This window comes from Kogia breviceps, chromosome 4 (assembly GCF_026419965.1).
Source record: "Kogia breviceps isolate mKogBre1 chromosome 4, mKogBre1 haplotype 1, whole genome shotgun sequence".
Classification (NCBI taxonomy): Eukaryota; Metazoa; Chordata; class Mammalia; order Artiodactyla; family Physeteridae; genus Kogia; species Kogia breviceps.
Window position 1 is genome coordinate 109,466,665 of NC_081313.1, and position 12,824 is coordinate 109,479,488.

The 12,824-nt window shown below is 54.4% G+C and overlaps 1 protein-coding gene across 10 annotated transcripts in view; it reads right to left on the reverse strand.

Annotated features, from left to right (window-relative positions):
• ACSL6 (acyl-CoA synthetase long chain family member 6) overlaps positions 1–12,824 on the reverse strand; it is a 64,617-nt gene that overhangs the window by 33,555 nt on the left and 18,238 nt on the right. For 7 of the 10 annotated variants that reach the window (XM_067031550.1, XM_067031546.1, XM_059061818.2 and 4 more), the window contains 8 exons: positions 11,885–12,105; positions 8,382–8,496; positions 7,625–7,689; positions 7,249–7,350; positions 6,648–6,747; positions 5,884–6,062; positions 4,834–4,866; positions 3,570–3,621 (listed from right to left, as the gene is read on the reverse strand). In XM_067031550.1, the coding sequence (XP_066887651.1) occupies positions 3,570–3,621; positions 4,834–4,866; positions 5,884–6,062; positions 6,648–6,747; positions 7,249–7,350; positions 7,625–7,689; positions 8,382–8,496; positions 11,885–12,079 (841 nt within the window). In that variant the 5' untranslated portion in view covers positions 12,080–12,105. Of the gene's footprint in view, positions 1–3,569; positions 3,622–4,833; positions 4,867–5,883; positions 6,063–6,647; positions 6,748–7,248; positions 7,351–7,624; positions 7,690–8,381; positions 8,497–11,884; positions 12,106–12,824 lie in introns of those variants that run through there. The other 3 variants (XM_067031551.1, XM_067031552.1, XM_067031553.1) reach the window with 2 other exon arrangements.

The window sequence follows — 12,824 nt, forward strand, 5'->3', positions numbered from 1 at the left end:
TTTGACTTTTCAAATCGCGTTGCTGGGAACATTATGGAGCATGCCTTTTGGTGACACAGCCAAGCTTCTTAAAAGAATTGTCCACACTTGCTGAGTTGACATCCTTACCTCCCATCCACTCCTCAGTCTACCATAATCAGCTTCTGCTTCCAACCTCCCCTGTCCCAGGAGCACCAGCAGATGTTTTTGTGGCAGCATCCTATGGGTACAGCTTAGCCATCGACAATGCTGACAGGTTCTATTCTCCTCTAGCCTCTCTGGCTGCTCCTGCTCAGCCTTTATTTGGAACTCCTACCCCCACCATTCCTCTCCTGTCAGGATTCCCAGGCCCTGCAACCAGACCTCTCTTGCCCTCAGTCGACTCTCCCTCAAAGAAACATTTTCTTTCTTGCTGCTGGTCCTCTGCACATGCTGTTCTCTCTGCTGAGAATGCCCTTCCTCCTCTTCTCTTCCAGCTGCCAATCCTTTAAGACTCTGCTTAGATTTGGAATCCTTTCTGTCCCACTGTCCTGACCTCTTGGTGGGCTAGCACTCCATGCACCCCGGGATGCAGACCCTCGAGGCAGTGAACTGCCTCATGACATGAGCTGTGTGCTCACGAGGGCAGGGCCGTGTCTTGTGCATCCCTGTGTCCTCAGCCTCCAACACTAGGTCTGTTGCATAGTGGATGCTCAATAAATGAGCTGAATGAATGAATCTACATAAATTAGAAAAAGAATGCTAAAAACCCATAGACTAAGAAGGATATGTTTTAAAAGACCACTGTAGGGACTTCCCTGGTGGTCCAGTGGTAAAGAATCTGCCTTACAATGCAGGGGACATGGGTTCAATCCCACGTGCCACGGGGCAACTAAGCCCATGTGCCATAACTACTGAGCTCGCTCGCGCTCCTCAACTAGAGCCCGCGTGCCGCAAACTCCAGAGCCCACGTGCCTTGGAGCCTGCGCGCCACAACTAGAGAAGAGAAAACCCACATGCCACAATAAAGAGGAGGCTGCGCACCACAAAAAAAGATCCCGCACGCCTCAGTGAAGATCCCACATGCCTCAACTAAGACCCAATGCAGCTAAAAATATATTAAATAAATAAATAAATAATAAAATAAAAGACCACTGTATTTTCTTCTCTGGGAAGGGAGGGTAGCACATGAACACATAAAGATACATCTGAACTATCATTCATGGGGCCCAAGTCCCCAAACTGGGCTACGTTATACCCACAAATTATCTTTTATTTGGAGAGGGCAGTTCGATTTCAGTCCAGCTGATGGTTATTCTGAAACGAACAACCAACCACACACCCACCCATTAGCCATCCCTGAGTACAGACAAACCCCAAGCTCTCATTTCCTCCAGGGCCTTCTTGGCCTAACTAGTGGCTCCAAAGCACTGGCTTATTCTGGGAATTTCCACAGATGTTTCCATCACACATCAAGAGAAAAATCTTCCCAGAAAGATTCCACCAGAATCATGATTAAATGTCAGATTCAGATCATATTTTCCATCTTTACTCATTGAAAGAATGATGTGGCTCTTGATGAAGCTGAGGCCAGGACACTTATCATGGAAGGGAAGCTGTATCCACAGCTGTGATGTGCTGGACAAGAGGATGACTACCAGAGGCACAGCACAGGCTTAGGCTAATGCCAAGGAAATCCACACGTGTAGCCAGCCAGGGTGACATCAGGTAAGAGGCCTGCTCACTCCCCCAGCTCTGCCCTGGCACCGGCCACACTTCCGGAGTGGGAGGTTTGGGCACCGAATCACAACCTGTTTTCTAGCCTCCATAAATTCTGCTTCCACCATATAGAGGCTGGGCAGGATGGCTCAGCTTCCAATTATGACTCCATGGTCTGAAAAAGCACTGGACATGAGGCCTGCCCTCTGCAGCTAGGCAACAACACATTTCTGCATCATCAAGTTCTTTTCCAGATACAAGGGCAGCAGCTGTGACTAACTGACTCAGTTAAAAGCCAGGGGACACTCTTGAACAGCAAGGGTCCCAAGTTAAAGGCCAGAGTAGTGACCTGCCCCCAAACCCAGGGTGGAGGGACATGTCACCAAAATTTCACATTGTGAAACTCTTGACAAAAAGCAACATAAACTTGAAGGGCATTTTTGAATTCTGGGCTGGCTCTGGATGTCAGCTCCTGGAGAGCAAAGGCTGTGTTATTTCTCTTCTGACAGTGTTTAGCAGTCAGGTGGAAATTCTCAGACCCACTTGAGTTAATGGCAAAAACCCACTTTGATTCAATAATGTCATGTTTATCGTGATCTACCCACAAGGATTATCCTGCCTGTGGGGCTGGTCAAGGATCTGCCAACTGCCTTGGAGGCTCCATCTGTGGAAGGCGTGGGGAGCCCCAGGTCACTGCCCATCAAGAGCTATCATCAAGGTAGGCCAGCCCTAGGTCTGGAAAAGAGGCTGGAACCTTCTTGCCCCTTCAGGCCAAGGGCAAGTGACTTCCCGAGTCATCAGATGAGATGGAGAGGCAGCAGTGGGGAGAGCACTGGCCTGTGAAATGGGAGAACAGGGCACCAGCCCTCTGCCTCCAATTGCTGCTGGTGCGCCCTTGGACAGTCCCCACCCCGCCTGCCTCACAGGTTGTGCTGAGGCCCCAGTGACACAGTGATAGGGTGAACAGGCCACTGCAGGCTGCAAAGTACTGTGCCTGTAGCCATGGTCCTCAGGTGCCTTCTGCCTCCCCCAGGAAGCCTTCCTTGGCTGTTCACACTGACACTGGTGCACGTGTTCCTCTGTCAGCACCGGGCATGGACTGTGTCATTTCCTCTTCCTGACAGCCTTGCCCACGGCATAGATCATCTGTGCAGATGATCTTGCCCCAGATCATCTGCACTGCCCTTTCACACACTTTTCCACCTCCAACTTGGCACCTTTAACCACCCAGGTAAGAAATTGGCGACAGGGACTTCCCTGGTGGTCCAGCAGTTAAGACTCCGTGCTCCCAATGCAGGGGGCCTGGGTTCTATCCCTGGTAAGAGAACTAGATGCCTCATGCTGCAACTGAAGATCCCGTGTGCCACAACTAAGATCCGGCACAGCCAAATAAATAAATATTTTAAAAAGAAAGAAAGAAAGAAACTGGGGACAGCGGTGGCAGGGAGGTTAAGGGATCGGCTCATGGCCCCCCAGCAAGTGGTGGAGATGAGACTCAAAACCAGGCTCTCAGACACCAAATCCCACACTCCTTCCCCAGTCCCTGACACAAAGTCCAGGCAGGGGCAGGAAAGCAGAGGAGCGAGAGCCCCTCCTCAGAGTAATGACATGACCCAGCTGTCCAGCCCACCGCTGGCCCCAGATCCAGGAAATCTGTAGCACCCATGCCCCCAGACACCCCCAGTCCAGACCGTCCATTCACGTCCAGCCACCCCATGCTGTCTAGCGTTGGCCACTGGGAGCAGCAGGAAGGACCCAGCGTCTGGAGCCAGGCACAGGACAAGGCTCAGCCCATCCCACAGAGGGCACCGGAGATGTCTCAGTCACCCTGCCAAAGCTGCCAGGGAAGGGTGAAGGTGGCCCTGGCTGGTGGGCTAGGAGCCTCTGCTTACCTGTCGTGCCGCTTGTGAAACACACAATGGAGAGGTCACTGGGTTTCGGGGGCTGCAGAGGTGAGAAGAAGAGTGTGTTAAAGAGACCCAGTGTGCCCAGCCTGGGCCCCTCCACCAGCCAGCCCCTCTCTGCACACCCCCATGTGTGCACTGTGTGAGGGTGCAGGCATGTGTCAGCACATGTGCGTGGCCCTGCATGCTGTCATTGGAAAGGTGAGCAGGCAAGTCCCCAGGGAAGAGGAAGAAAAACCAAGGAAACCTAACCGGACATGGACGTCCATCTGTCCCACCAACCTCACACATGCTCCTGCTGCCTCGCCTACTTCCAGGCCTCTTTCAAAGATCTCACCGTTCTCACTTCCTCCTTCCTTCCCACTTTCTCCCAAGTGTCTGGGTTTAGGCTTGGGAACAGAAAATGTAACCCAAGAACTGAGCTGCCCACTCTGTCACTAAGATTGCTCTGCATCAGGCCCTGGCCCTGGCACTATGCACATAGTCCTGGGGTCACCAGGAGGAGCCCACCATGACCACTTGCATGTAGAGGATGGCTTCCCAGAGGAGGTGACATGAGTTGAGACTGAAGGACAAGCAAGATCTCTCCAGATGAAGTGACGGTGGGCATTCTGGGAGAGGAACCAGCCTGGGCACTGTCAGAGGCACAAGAGACGGCATGCTGTGGGGCCAGAGAGCAGCTCTCTAAGGCTGGGGCACAGTGTGTGGAGGTGGGGACACACCAGGGGCTACTCATGGTGAAGGGCCCTGGGAAGCAGGGATTGACCTGTTGAGGCCTGTGTGTGAGAAAGCTCACAGCCCCTACAAGGCCCTCCCAGGGGCTGTGACCCTCCCTGGTGACTTGAGCCCAGGGAGGATCACTCAGGGACGACACACAGAAAAGTTCAGAGAGCAAAGATGAACAAAGACAGCAGATGCCACAAGGGGTCCACTTCCAGGTCTGTTGCTCCTGTCCATCCCATCCTCGGGAGAGATTGCTACATCGAAAGGGAAAACATAAGACCTCCCAAAGAAAAAGTTACTGGAGACCCAAGGGTGTCCAGGATTGGCTGCCCTTTTTCCTCCCTCCCAATGTCTGATTCCTGTTCCAGGTCGTCCTGGGTACCCCAAGGGGACATTTCCTGAGTTGCTTATTAACACGGGCCTGCTACTCTGGCTACTCTACCGAGCCTTGTGCACAGTGAGGGAGTCTGTGAGGACGTGCCCTGGACACCACAGCGCTCAGTCAAAACCTGCTGGCGGATGAGCTTACCACAGGAACGTGGTGATTCCGCTGGCCACAGTCCTGGAAGAGGAAAACACTGTTTTTAAATGCTCGAAAGTTCTAATCAATCAAAATAAACTCAGCACAGTATGCCCTGTTCCTGCGCCAAGCCCAGAGTCCCAGACTCCCTGCCCAGATGTGGCCCGCGCAGAGACACCACCTCAGCAGTCTCTCCTCAGATACACATCCAGGCCTTGGCCACCCACACATCACAGACAGCAGCCTGGGGCCCAGGAAGAGGCTAAGTACTGTGCACATGCACAAGGGGGAGACAGCCTGAGGGGCCCACGGTATGCCTAGATGCATGCTCAAGACACAGTGGTTAGGTGGCCCGGGCTTACAACTAAGTGGTCAGGGCTGGAGGGGCAGATGGGGGCTGCCAGCTTAGGTGTGGCCCCTAAAGCCATGGAGGGGCACAGGCTCTCCATGGCTTTGTGGGTACATTTAAGAGCAGACAGGGAGACAGGAGAAATGGAGGGCCCACAGGCCTCGATCCAGGAGGGCACAGTGGGGGTCAGCTGCTACTGAGTGAAAGGCCTGAGGCCCCGGAGGATGTCCTGGGTCACTCCAGCAGGCCATAAGCTGCCACTAGCCTAATGTCTCTGGGGAGGCCATGCAAAGGAAAACTGGTTCTGCTGGCTGCTGGGGGTCTGGGACACAACTACAAGAACCTCTCCAAGACTTCTGGACCTCAAGTTTACTACAGTCCTCAGGCTGACAGGCTGGCTGTTAGATGGAAATGAGGAGGCTCCAGAGGCTGTGGGGGTAGCTCTGGGGCAGGCTGGCACCACCATCTACCTGTTGGTGCCTGTGTCACTAACTGTGCCAAATAACTGAGCCCATCTCGAAGAGGATGCCTGTGGGTACCAACCCCACTACCCACCACCAGCCCTTGTGAAGCCTGTCCTGTTTGAACCCTGACACACCCTGATGGCCCAAAACATCCATCCTAGGGCATAAGACGGGCAGATAACCAGCAGCTCTGGCTCAGTGGCCAGCCAGCTGTGGCCAGGAAACAGCCCAGAAGCAGACCCTCACCTCCACAGCCTGCATGGACTTAATGACCACCCCGCAGTCTTGCCCTCTGTCTTTCAAAGCTTCCTCGAATGGTTCCATGAGGATGATCAGCTTGAGCCCTGGTGTCTCCTTCCTCTCCATGTGCTCCAGCAGAACCACGGCTTTCTGAGGTTTATCCACGATCACAGTGCTGATGTCGGCTGCAGGGACCACCAAGGAGAGTCAGGCTGTGCGGGCACAGGCTGTGACCGTGGGCAGCACATGCCACGCAGTGGAAACATGGGCTGTGTGTGCCACATGATAAGCTTGTGTGTAAATAAATACGTACAACAGGCCATGTGGGACAGGTATTGTGTCCAGAGGAAAGTGCACAGAGCCTGGATGGAGCCAAGGGCAGAAGACCAGGGAATCTCCCCGGGGTAGATTCCAAGCATTCCTTTTCTTCAGGCTCAGCCCCCATCATCCCTGGTCTGTTTGAGATATTTACCACCCCCCAGCATCTTCCTCAAGCTGAAGTGAACTCAGAGGGTTGGCAGCCTACGTGGAGGCTGGTACAGAGGCTCCTTCTTGGCAGCCTACCCTGTGGAAGGAACCTTTGGGTGAAGTCCAACTGGGGACAGCTGGACTCAGGAAGCCAACTCAAGGGCCAAAGTGGAAGCACTCAGCATTCTCTGAGAGCGGAAGCAAAGTACCTATTAGTTTCAAACAATCAGAATAAGCTGAAAAGGGCTGGGAGGAGGAGGTGGGGCTGGCTGCCAGGGGCAGGAGGGGGCAGCTGGGCTCACCTGTGTCGATGATGTAGCGGATTGCCCCCCGGCCCAGGGTGTCATAGAGTGGGACCACCACCATAGAGTATGTGTAGCAGGCAAGCTCCGCGATGATCCACTGTGGAGACACACAGGTTGGGGGGAAGGAGGAGCACAGAGCAGACAGCAGGGCTGCACTGCCCTCAGGCCTTAGGCACAGGGCTCCCGGATCGGGGTTCTGTGCTGAGAGTGCTACGCACAAGGCAAGGGATCCAAAAAGCTGACCCGTTGAGCCTGCTCCCCCACGGTCTTCTAGATCTGCTTGCCCCAGGGAATTACGGGACTCAGAATAACCCCAGGCCCACCTCCGGGGTTTGCATGGCCTTCTTCCCCGGGTCCTTCTTCCCCCATGGCTCAGGAAGCCACTGTTTGGACAGCTAGGTAGGGTGTAGATGGAACTTGGCTGGAATGTCCACCCCTGATGAGGGACAGAGCCAAGGGAGTGGGGGATGGCATGGACCAACGATCTCCAGTTTTCCTCTTGTCCCAGGCCCTACAGACAGCGGGAGCAGGGCTGTTCTACAGTACCCAAGCTTGTGTTCCACTGATGCCTCTAAAACCAGTTAAGGCGGGTGCTCACCTCTGGTCGATTTTGTGCAAAAATGCCGATAAACTGATCTGTACATGGTTTACAATTGTGCTGGAGAAGTCCAGACCCTAGAAATTCAGCCCTGTCGGCCACCTGCACACAAACATGGGGCAGTGATGGGAAAGCAAGGACTCTTCAGCAGGGAAGGGAGATCCCCAAGTGGGTTTTCTATGGTCTGAGAGAGCTCCCCAACTCCCTACTCAGTGATGCTGGAAGTCCTGAGAGGTTGCTGCTAGGAGTTTGGCAGACACTCCAGGCAAGGAAAAAAATGACTCTCTGAGAGCCTCCAGGGTGCCCACAAGCCACCCCCCACCAAGTGCCAGATCTGTGTGGGTGGACAGGGTGGGGCCTGTCTTCTATTACTCACCTCCTGGTAGGACAGCCACTGATAAGGCTTCTTGGGATTCCTGAAGCCAAGACAGGGTCCATTCCCTACATAGAGATAAGCAGGCCTTGTGCCAGGGAGGAGGGCAGGGTGTGGGAGCCACTGAACCTGCCCATCAGACACCTGGATGGATATCCCATCCTGGGAAGCAGTCCATTGGCCAAGGGAACTGCTCCCCAGCTGTCTGTCTAACCTGCTGAAGTCCAAGAAGGCCTAAAGTGCACAAACATGGCATCTCCCCAGGGAGATCAGGAAGGCCCAGGAACGGGAACTGACACAGCGCTAGTTCCCACAATGACCTGTGTGATGCAGCCCCAAGAAGACATGGAGACCTGGGGGCCACTGGGCAGAGGTGGCAGTTTGCCTCTCTGTGACAACTCCCTTCACCCCACTCCATGGATCACCCAGACATCTCGGAGGCTCAGGTTCAGAACCATGCCAGCCAGTAGCCTGTGAGTTCAAGGCTCACAAGGGGCTGCCAATAGGAGATATAGAATATGAGCAGAGACAGCTTAAGGTCAGCAGTTCTCGGGGCTGTAATAAAGCTGAGGTCAGCCCTTTGGCCTCATAATGCAGCTACTCATCTGACTGGGTGGCAGGAGGGCCAAGAATGGCTTCTCTTCTCTGAACCTGGGCGTGACTCGCCTGCCATACCCCTGGAACCATGCTTGCTCACCCACACCCTTGCACCTGCTCAACCCCTGCCACAGCCCTTCCACACCCCCACGGCCCCTCTCACCTGAGATGCTAAGTCCACGGCGGAACACCTCGTACATGGTCCTGGCGTCATCATAGTAGTGGGTGAGCAGTTGAGGGCCATCCCCTATCACGGATCGCCGGGCCCCACCACTGTCCTATGAGCCAAGCACAGACCAGAGAAGCTCGCTGATGCAGGCAGGCACGGGTATCAGGAGAGGGCACCCGCATGCACCAGGCTGTACATGGCTTGGATACACACCCGGGCCACATAGCTGGAGCTGGGACACACTCTGTGTGCACTCACACACATGGCCTACACGCACCTGGGCTGTACACACACAAACTCCACACACATTCATGTACACGTGGCTTGTACACACTGGACCTGTATGCATCCACACTCAAACACAGGTGGCTCATGCCCAGGGGCCCAGTACACTGGTCTCCCACACACATACACACACACAGCACCCACACACCAGGCAGCATACACTAAATGCCCAGAATCTTCAGTTACTGTTCATACACACCCATGGTTCACTCATACAGCAGAGTGGGGAGTGTTGGCTAGAGTCAGGCTGCCCCCTGCATCAGGACCAACCTGCCAAGGTGTTGCTACTATGCATGTAAGTTAAGAATCATTTGGGAGTGGTCTTTAGCTAAGAAGGCTGCCATCCATCATTCACATAACAGTGTGATGAGTTTGAGGACTGGCTGGGAAAAGAGGCCTAGAAGGCAGTGGAGGGAATGGCATAGTAGATGCCCGGGCCCTCGGTGGTATGGATCCAGAGTGGGACAATAGCAAACACCATGTGTGCTGGGGGCGGGGGGAAGGAGCTGGGCTTCTCCTGCCTCTTTCCCTTCCACATGCCACCCCTCCTCAGGCTCCCCAAACCCAGAACTCTCCAGTATCATGGCTCCACCTCTTCTCTGAGCACTGTTTGGGCTGCACTGGGCTGGCCCATGGTCCGCTACCCATCTTGGAACATCAGGTCGGAGGAAAAATGTGACAGCCACAGAGCCAACAGCCAAACTCAAAACCACAGGCAGCACTCAGCTGTTCTGCAGTGGAAAGTTCTATTTGGCCAGTGCTTCCTGAGCACCAGGCCCATGCAGGACCTCTGTGGGAATCTGGGGACAGATACAGTCAGACCTGGTTAGCACTCAGGGGGACAGAAATGAGACAGCAAGAGACTGTGTGCCAGGGACAGAAGGGGCTCGGTGGGCAGGTATGTCAGAGAGTGGCCGCTGAGCTGGGTTTTGAAGGATACAAAGAGGGGGCTTCCCTGATGGCACAGTGGTTAAGAATCTGCCTGCCAATACAGGGGACACGAGTTTGAGCCCTGGTCCCGGAAGATCCCACATGCCGCGGAGCAACTAAGCCTGTGCGCCACAACTACTGAGCCTGCACTCTAGAGCCCACAAGCCACAACTCCTGAGCCCATGCGCCACAACTATTGAAGCCCGTGCGCCTAGAGCCTGTGCTCCGCAGCAAGAGGAGCCACCGCAATGAGAAGCCCGTGCACCGCAACGAAGAGTAGCCCCCGCTCGCCACAACGAGAGAAAAGCCCGCGCGCAGCAACAAAGACCCAACACAGCCAAAATAAATAAATTAAAGAAAGAAAGAAATAGAAAAAAAATTTTTTTTAAAACAAAAAGGTTTACTGGGAAGAAGGAGGAACAAGGAATGGCAGTTTCACCAGAGGCAACAGGGAGTGCAAACACGCGGGGCAGGAGGCACCTGGGAGGCTGTAGGCAATTCATGCCATTCCAAGTGGTAAATGGAGGAGGCCAGAGAGTCTGCAGATCAAGGTGAGGAGTCTGAGCTTTAGGCTGAGGGCAACGGGGGGCAGGGAAGGATTTTAAGACAGGGTGAGTGACATGATATGAATTGTTTCCTACCTTGTAGCACACAGAGTAAATGCTACCAGGCCCTCTATGATCTGGGCCCCTCTTACCTCTCTCATCTCATTTCCTACCACTCTCTCTTTTCCTCCTTCACTACAGTCACTCCAGATTCCTACACTCCTGGGGGATGAAGCAAGGGAGGGCTCCACCCTCCCCAGGAAGGGAGGCCTTAGCTGTGTCCATGCCCTGTCCTCCCAGCCAGACCCGTGAGGCGACTCACTCTGTGGCACTCAACCTGACCCCATCCAGGCCACTGTCACCTCCAGCCCAGAAGCCCCAGTCGCCTCCTCATGCCTGCCCCTGCCAAAGCCACAGCAAACACTGGCCCTGTCTCTCCTACTACTGACAGCCTCAGATAAATCCAGGCTGTCCATCCCCAAGGGTCCCTGCCCAGTTAATGGGGCTTTGTCCTTGATGGCCTCTCCAGATGAGTTGTAACTGTAAGCTTACCAAAAATAATTCATCTTAGTGCTTTCTCTGCATCATCTCACCAAATCCTTACCATAACTTTAGGAAGCAGATACTCTTTTTATTGCACACGTGACACATGAGGAAACTGAGGCGCAGAGTTAAGAAACTGCCGAGAACCATCAGGCTAGTAAGAGGCACGGCCAGCCTGCAAACCCATGGCTGCTGGTAACCACAGGCTACTGACGCATCCGCAGCCCCTCTCCACCTCCCAGCCACACCACATGAATCTCCATTTCCCAAAGGCACCAGGTGTGTTCTCACACACTCTCACCTCTGCACACATCATTCCCTCTGCTGGAAAAATCCCCTAAAGATCCCAGCCCTATCTCGACCTGAGCCCTCTCCCACCAGGCCAAACTCTGTCATGCTTTTGATCGGTACCTGCACAACATACCATCGAGAGCAAAAGCAAGGTGCTGCACAGTGTATGTGGTATGTTATCATTTTAAAAGGTGGGCAGACATCTATACATTTGCTTGTGGACAACTGCTAACACAATTCTCAGGGGAAGAGAACTTAGATGCAAGGGGAAGAAGGTGGAAGCTTTTCAGTCTATGTCCTTTGGTTGCTTTAGAACTGTGTGACTATATTAATGGAATTAAAGATTTTTTTAAAAAGGCAAAATAAACTCCATAAACTTAAGAAAGAAATCTTACTGGTCCTTCTAGACAGAGCCTGGGACACCCTTGTCCAGGCTGGGCCACCATCCCTTCTTCCCTCAGTGGCTCTACCTGTGAGACCATGTGCTCTGGGAGGGCAGGGCCCTGGGTGGGCTCAGCTCTGGGTCCCAGCTCTGGACCAGGGTTGGGCACAAGGAGAATCTGGGAGGGAATTTACCTGGCAGCCCCTTGAGCACATGCTTAGACCGCCTACTGAGGCAACTGTAAGCCAAGGCCCCCTACCCAAGAAGCAGGCAAACCAGAGGCCCAGGGCAAAGCCAAGGTCAGTCTAGGCCCAGGCTTCGGTTACTGGGAGAGGCGGGAGGAGCACCTAGTAGGAAAGCCCGCCCAGGGCCACTTCTGGGCTTACTGGCTGGCTGCCGGGAGAAACGGAGATTCTCTGGGCCATGTGAGGTCAAACAAGCCACAAGTTTGGCTTCTTCCTTCACGATGCCTGTCCCCCGCCTACTACTTCCCACAGCCCAACGGCTCACACCCTGCTCACCTCCACCTCCTCTGACTGCATCAGGAGATTGCACGGTGGTTGCAAGGCCTTTGGCCGGTGAGTGAACCAGTAGGCGAGGATGGCAGCCAGGGCACCCATACTCACGAGGGTGGTGGCTGAGAGGCTGCGGAAAAACTGGCCCAAGTCGCCCAGCTCGGGCAGCCGCAGCATCCTCAGGATCTCCTGAGTCTGCATCTTCTCCAGAAGCAAGAGGATGAACTCTGCAGGAAACAAGAGGCAGGTGAAGGAGGAGCCCTGACAGGAGGCAAGGGAGCAGTCCTGGGCCTCTCCTCCCACCTGTCTTGCGTCACAAGCAACACACTGATCTTGGCCAGGCCTCGAGCGAGTTGGGGTACACAGCCTCCTGGGGCAACACGGTGTATCCTGAAAGCTGGGTGCCTGGAAGGGCCTTTCCTGGTGACAGGCCAGAGAGCCCTTAGCAGTCATACCTGACAGTCAGACATCCAGCCCAGTTTTCCTGAGAAACATACACTCAGGCCCTGGGCCCTGCCTGACACGTACTTCCACACCTTTCAGGAGTAGACCATGCTCTGACAGCTCCTCAGGAATTAACACCTCCTGATCCCTAGGGCCCGGGTGTACTGCCTCTCCTGTGTGGTCATAGCATTTTGCTTATCCTCGCTCCTGCGATGTGGACTGGACAGAGGGGCAGCAGGTGCACCTAGCATAGTGCCCAGAACGACTGGGGGTGAAGGGATGCAAACTCCTTCCACTCCACCTCAAAGCTGCCAGCACCAGGCTCTCACCCTAAGGGACCCAGAGAAAGCGAGGTGGCAGAGCCTACAGACCAGCCCTGACCGACACTTCTTGCCCTCAAGATCTGAGGACAATGACCTACCTGACAAGGGTCCAGTGGATGACACACAGCAGAGTCCCCTTAGGCCCACATCCTGGCCCACCATGGGGTCTCCTTGAAGAA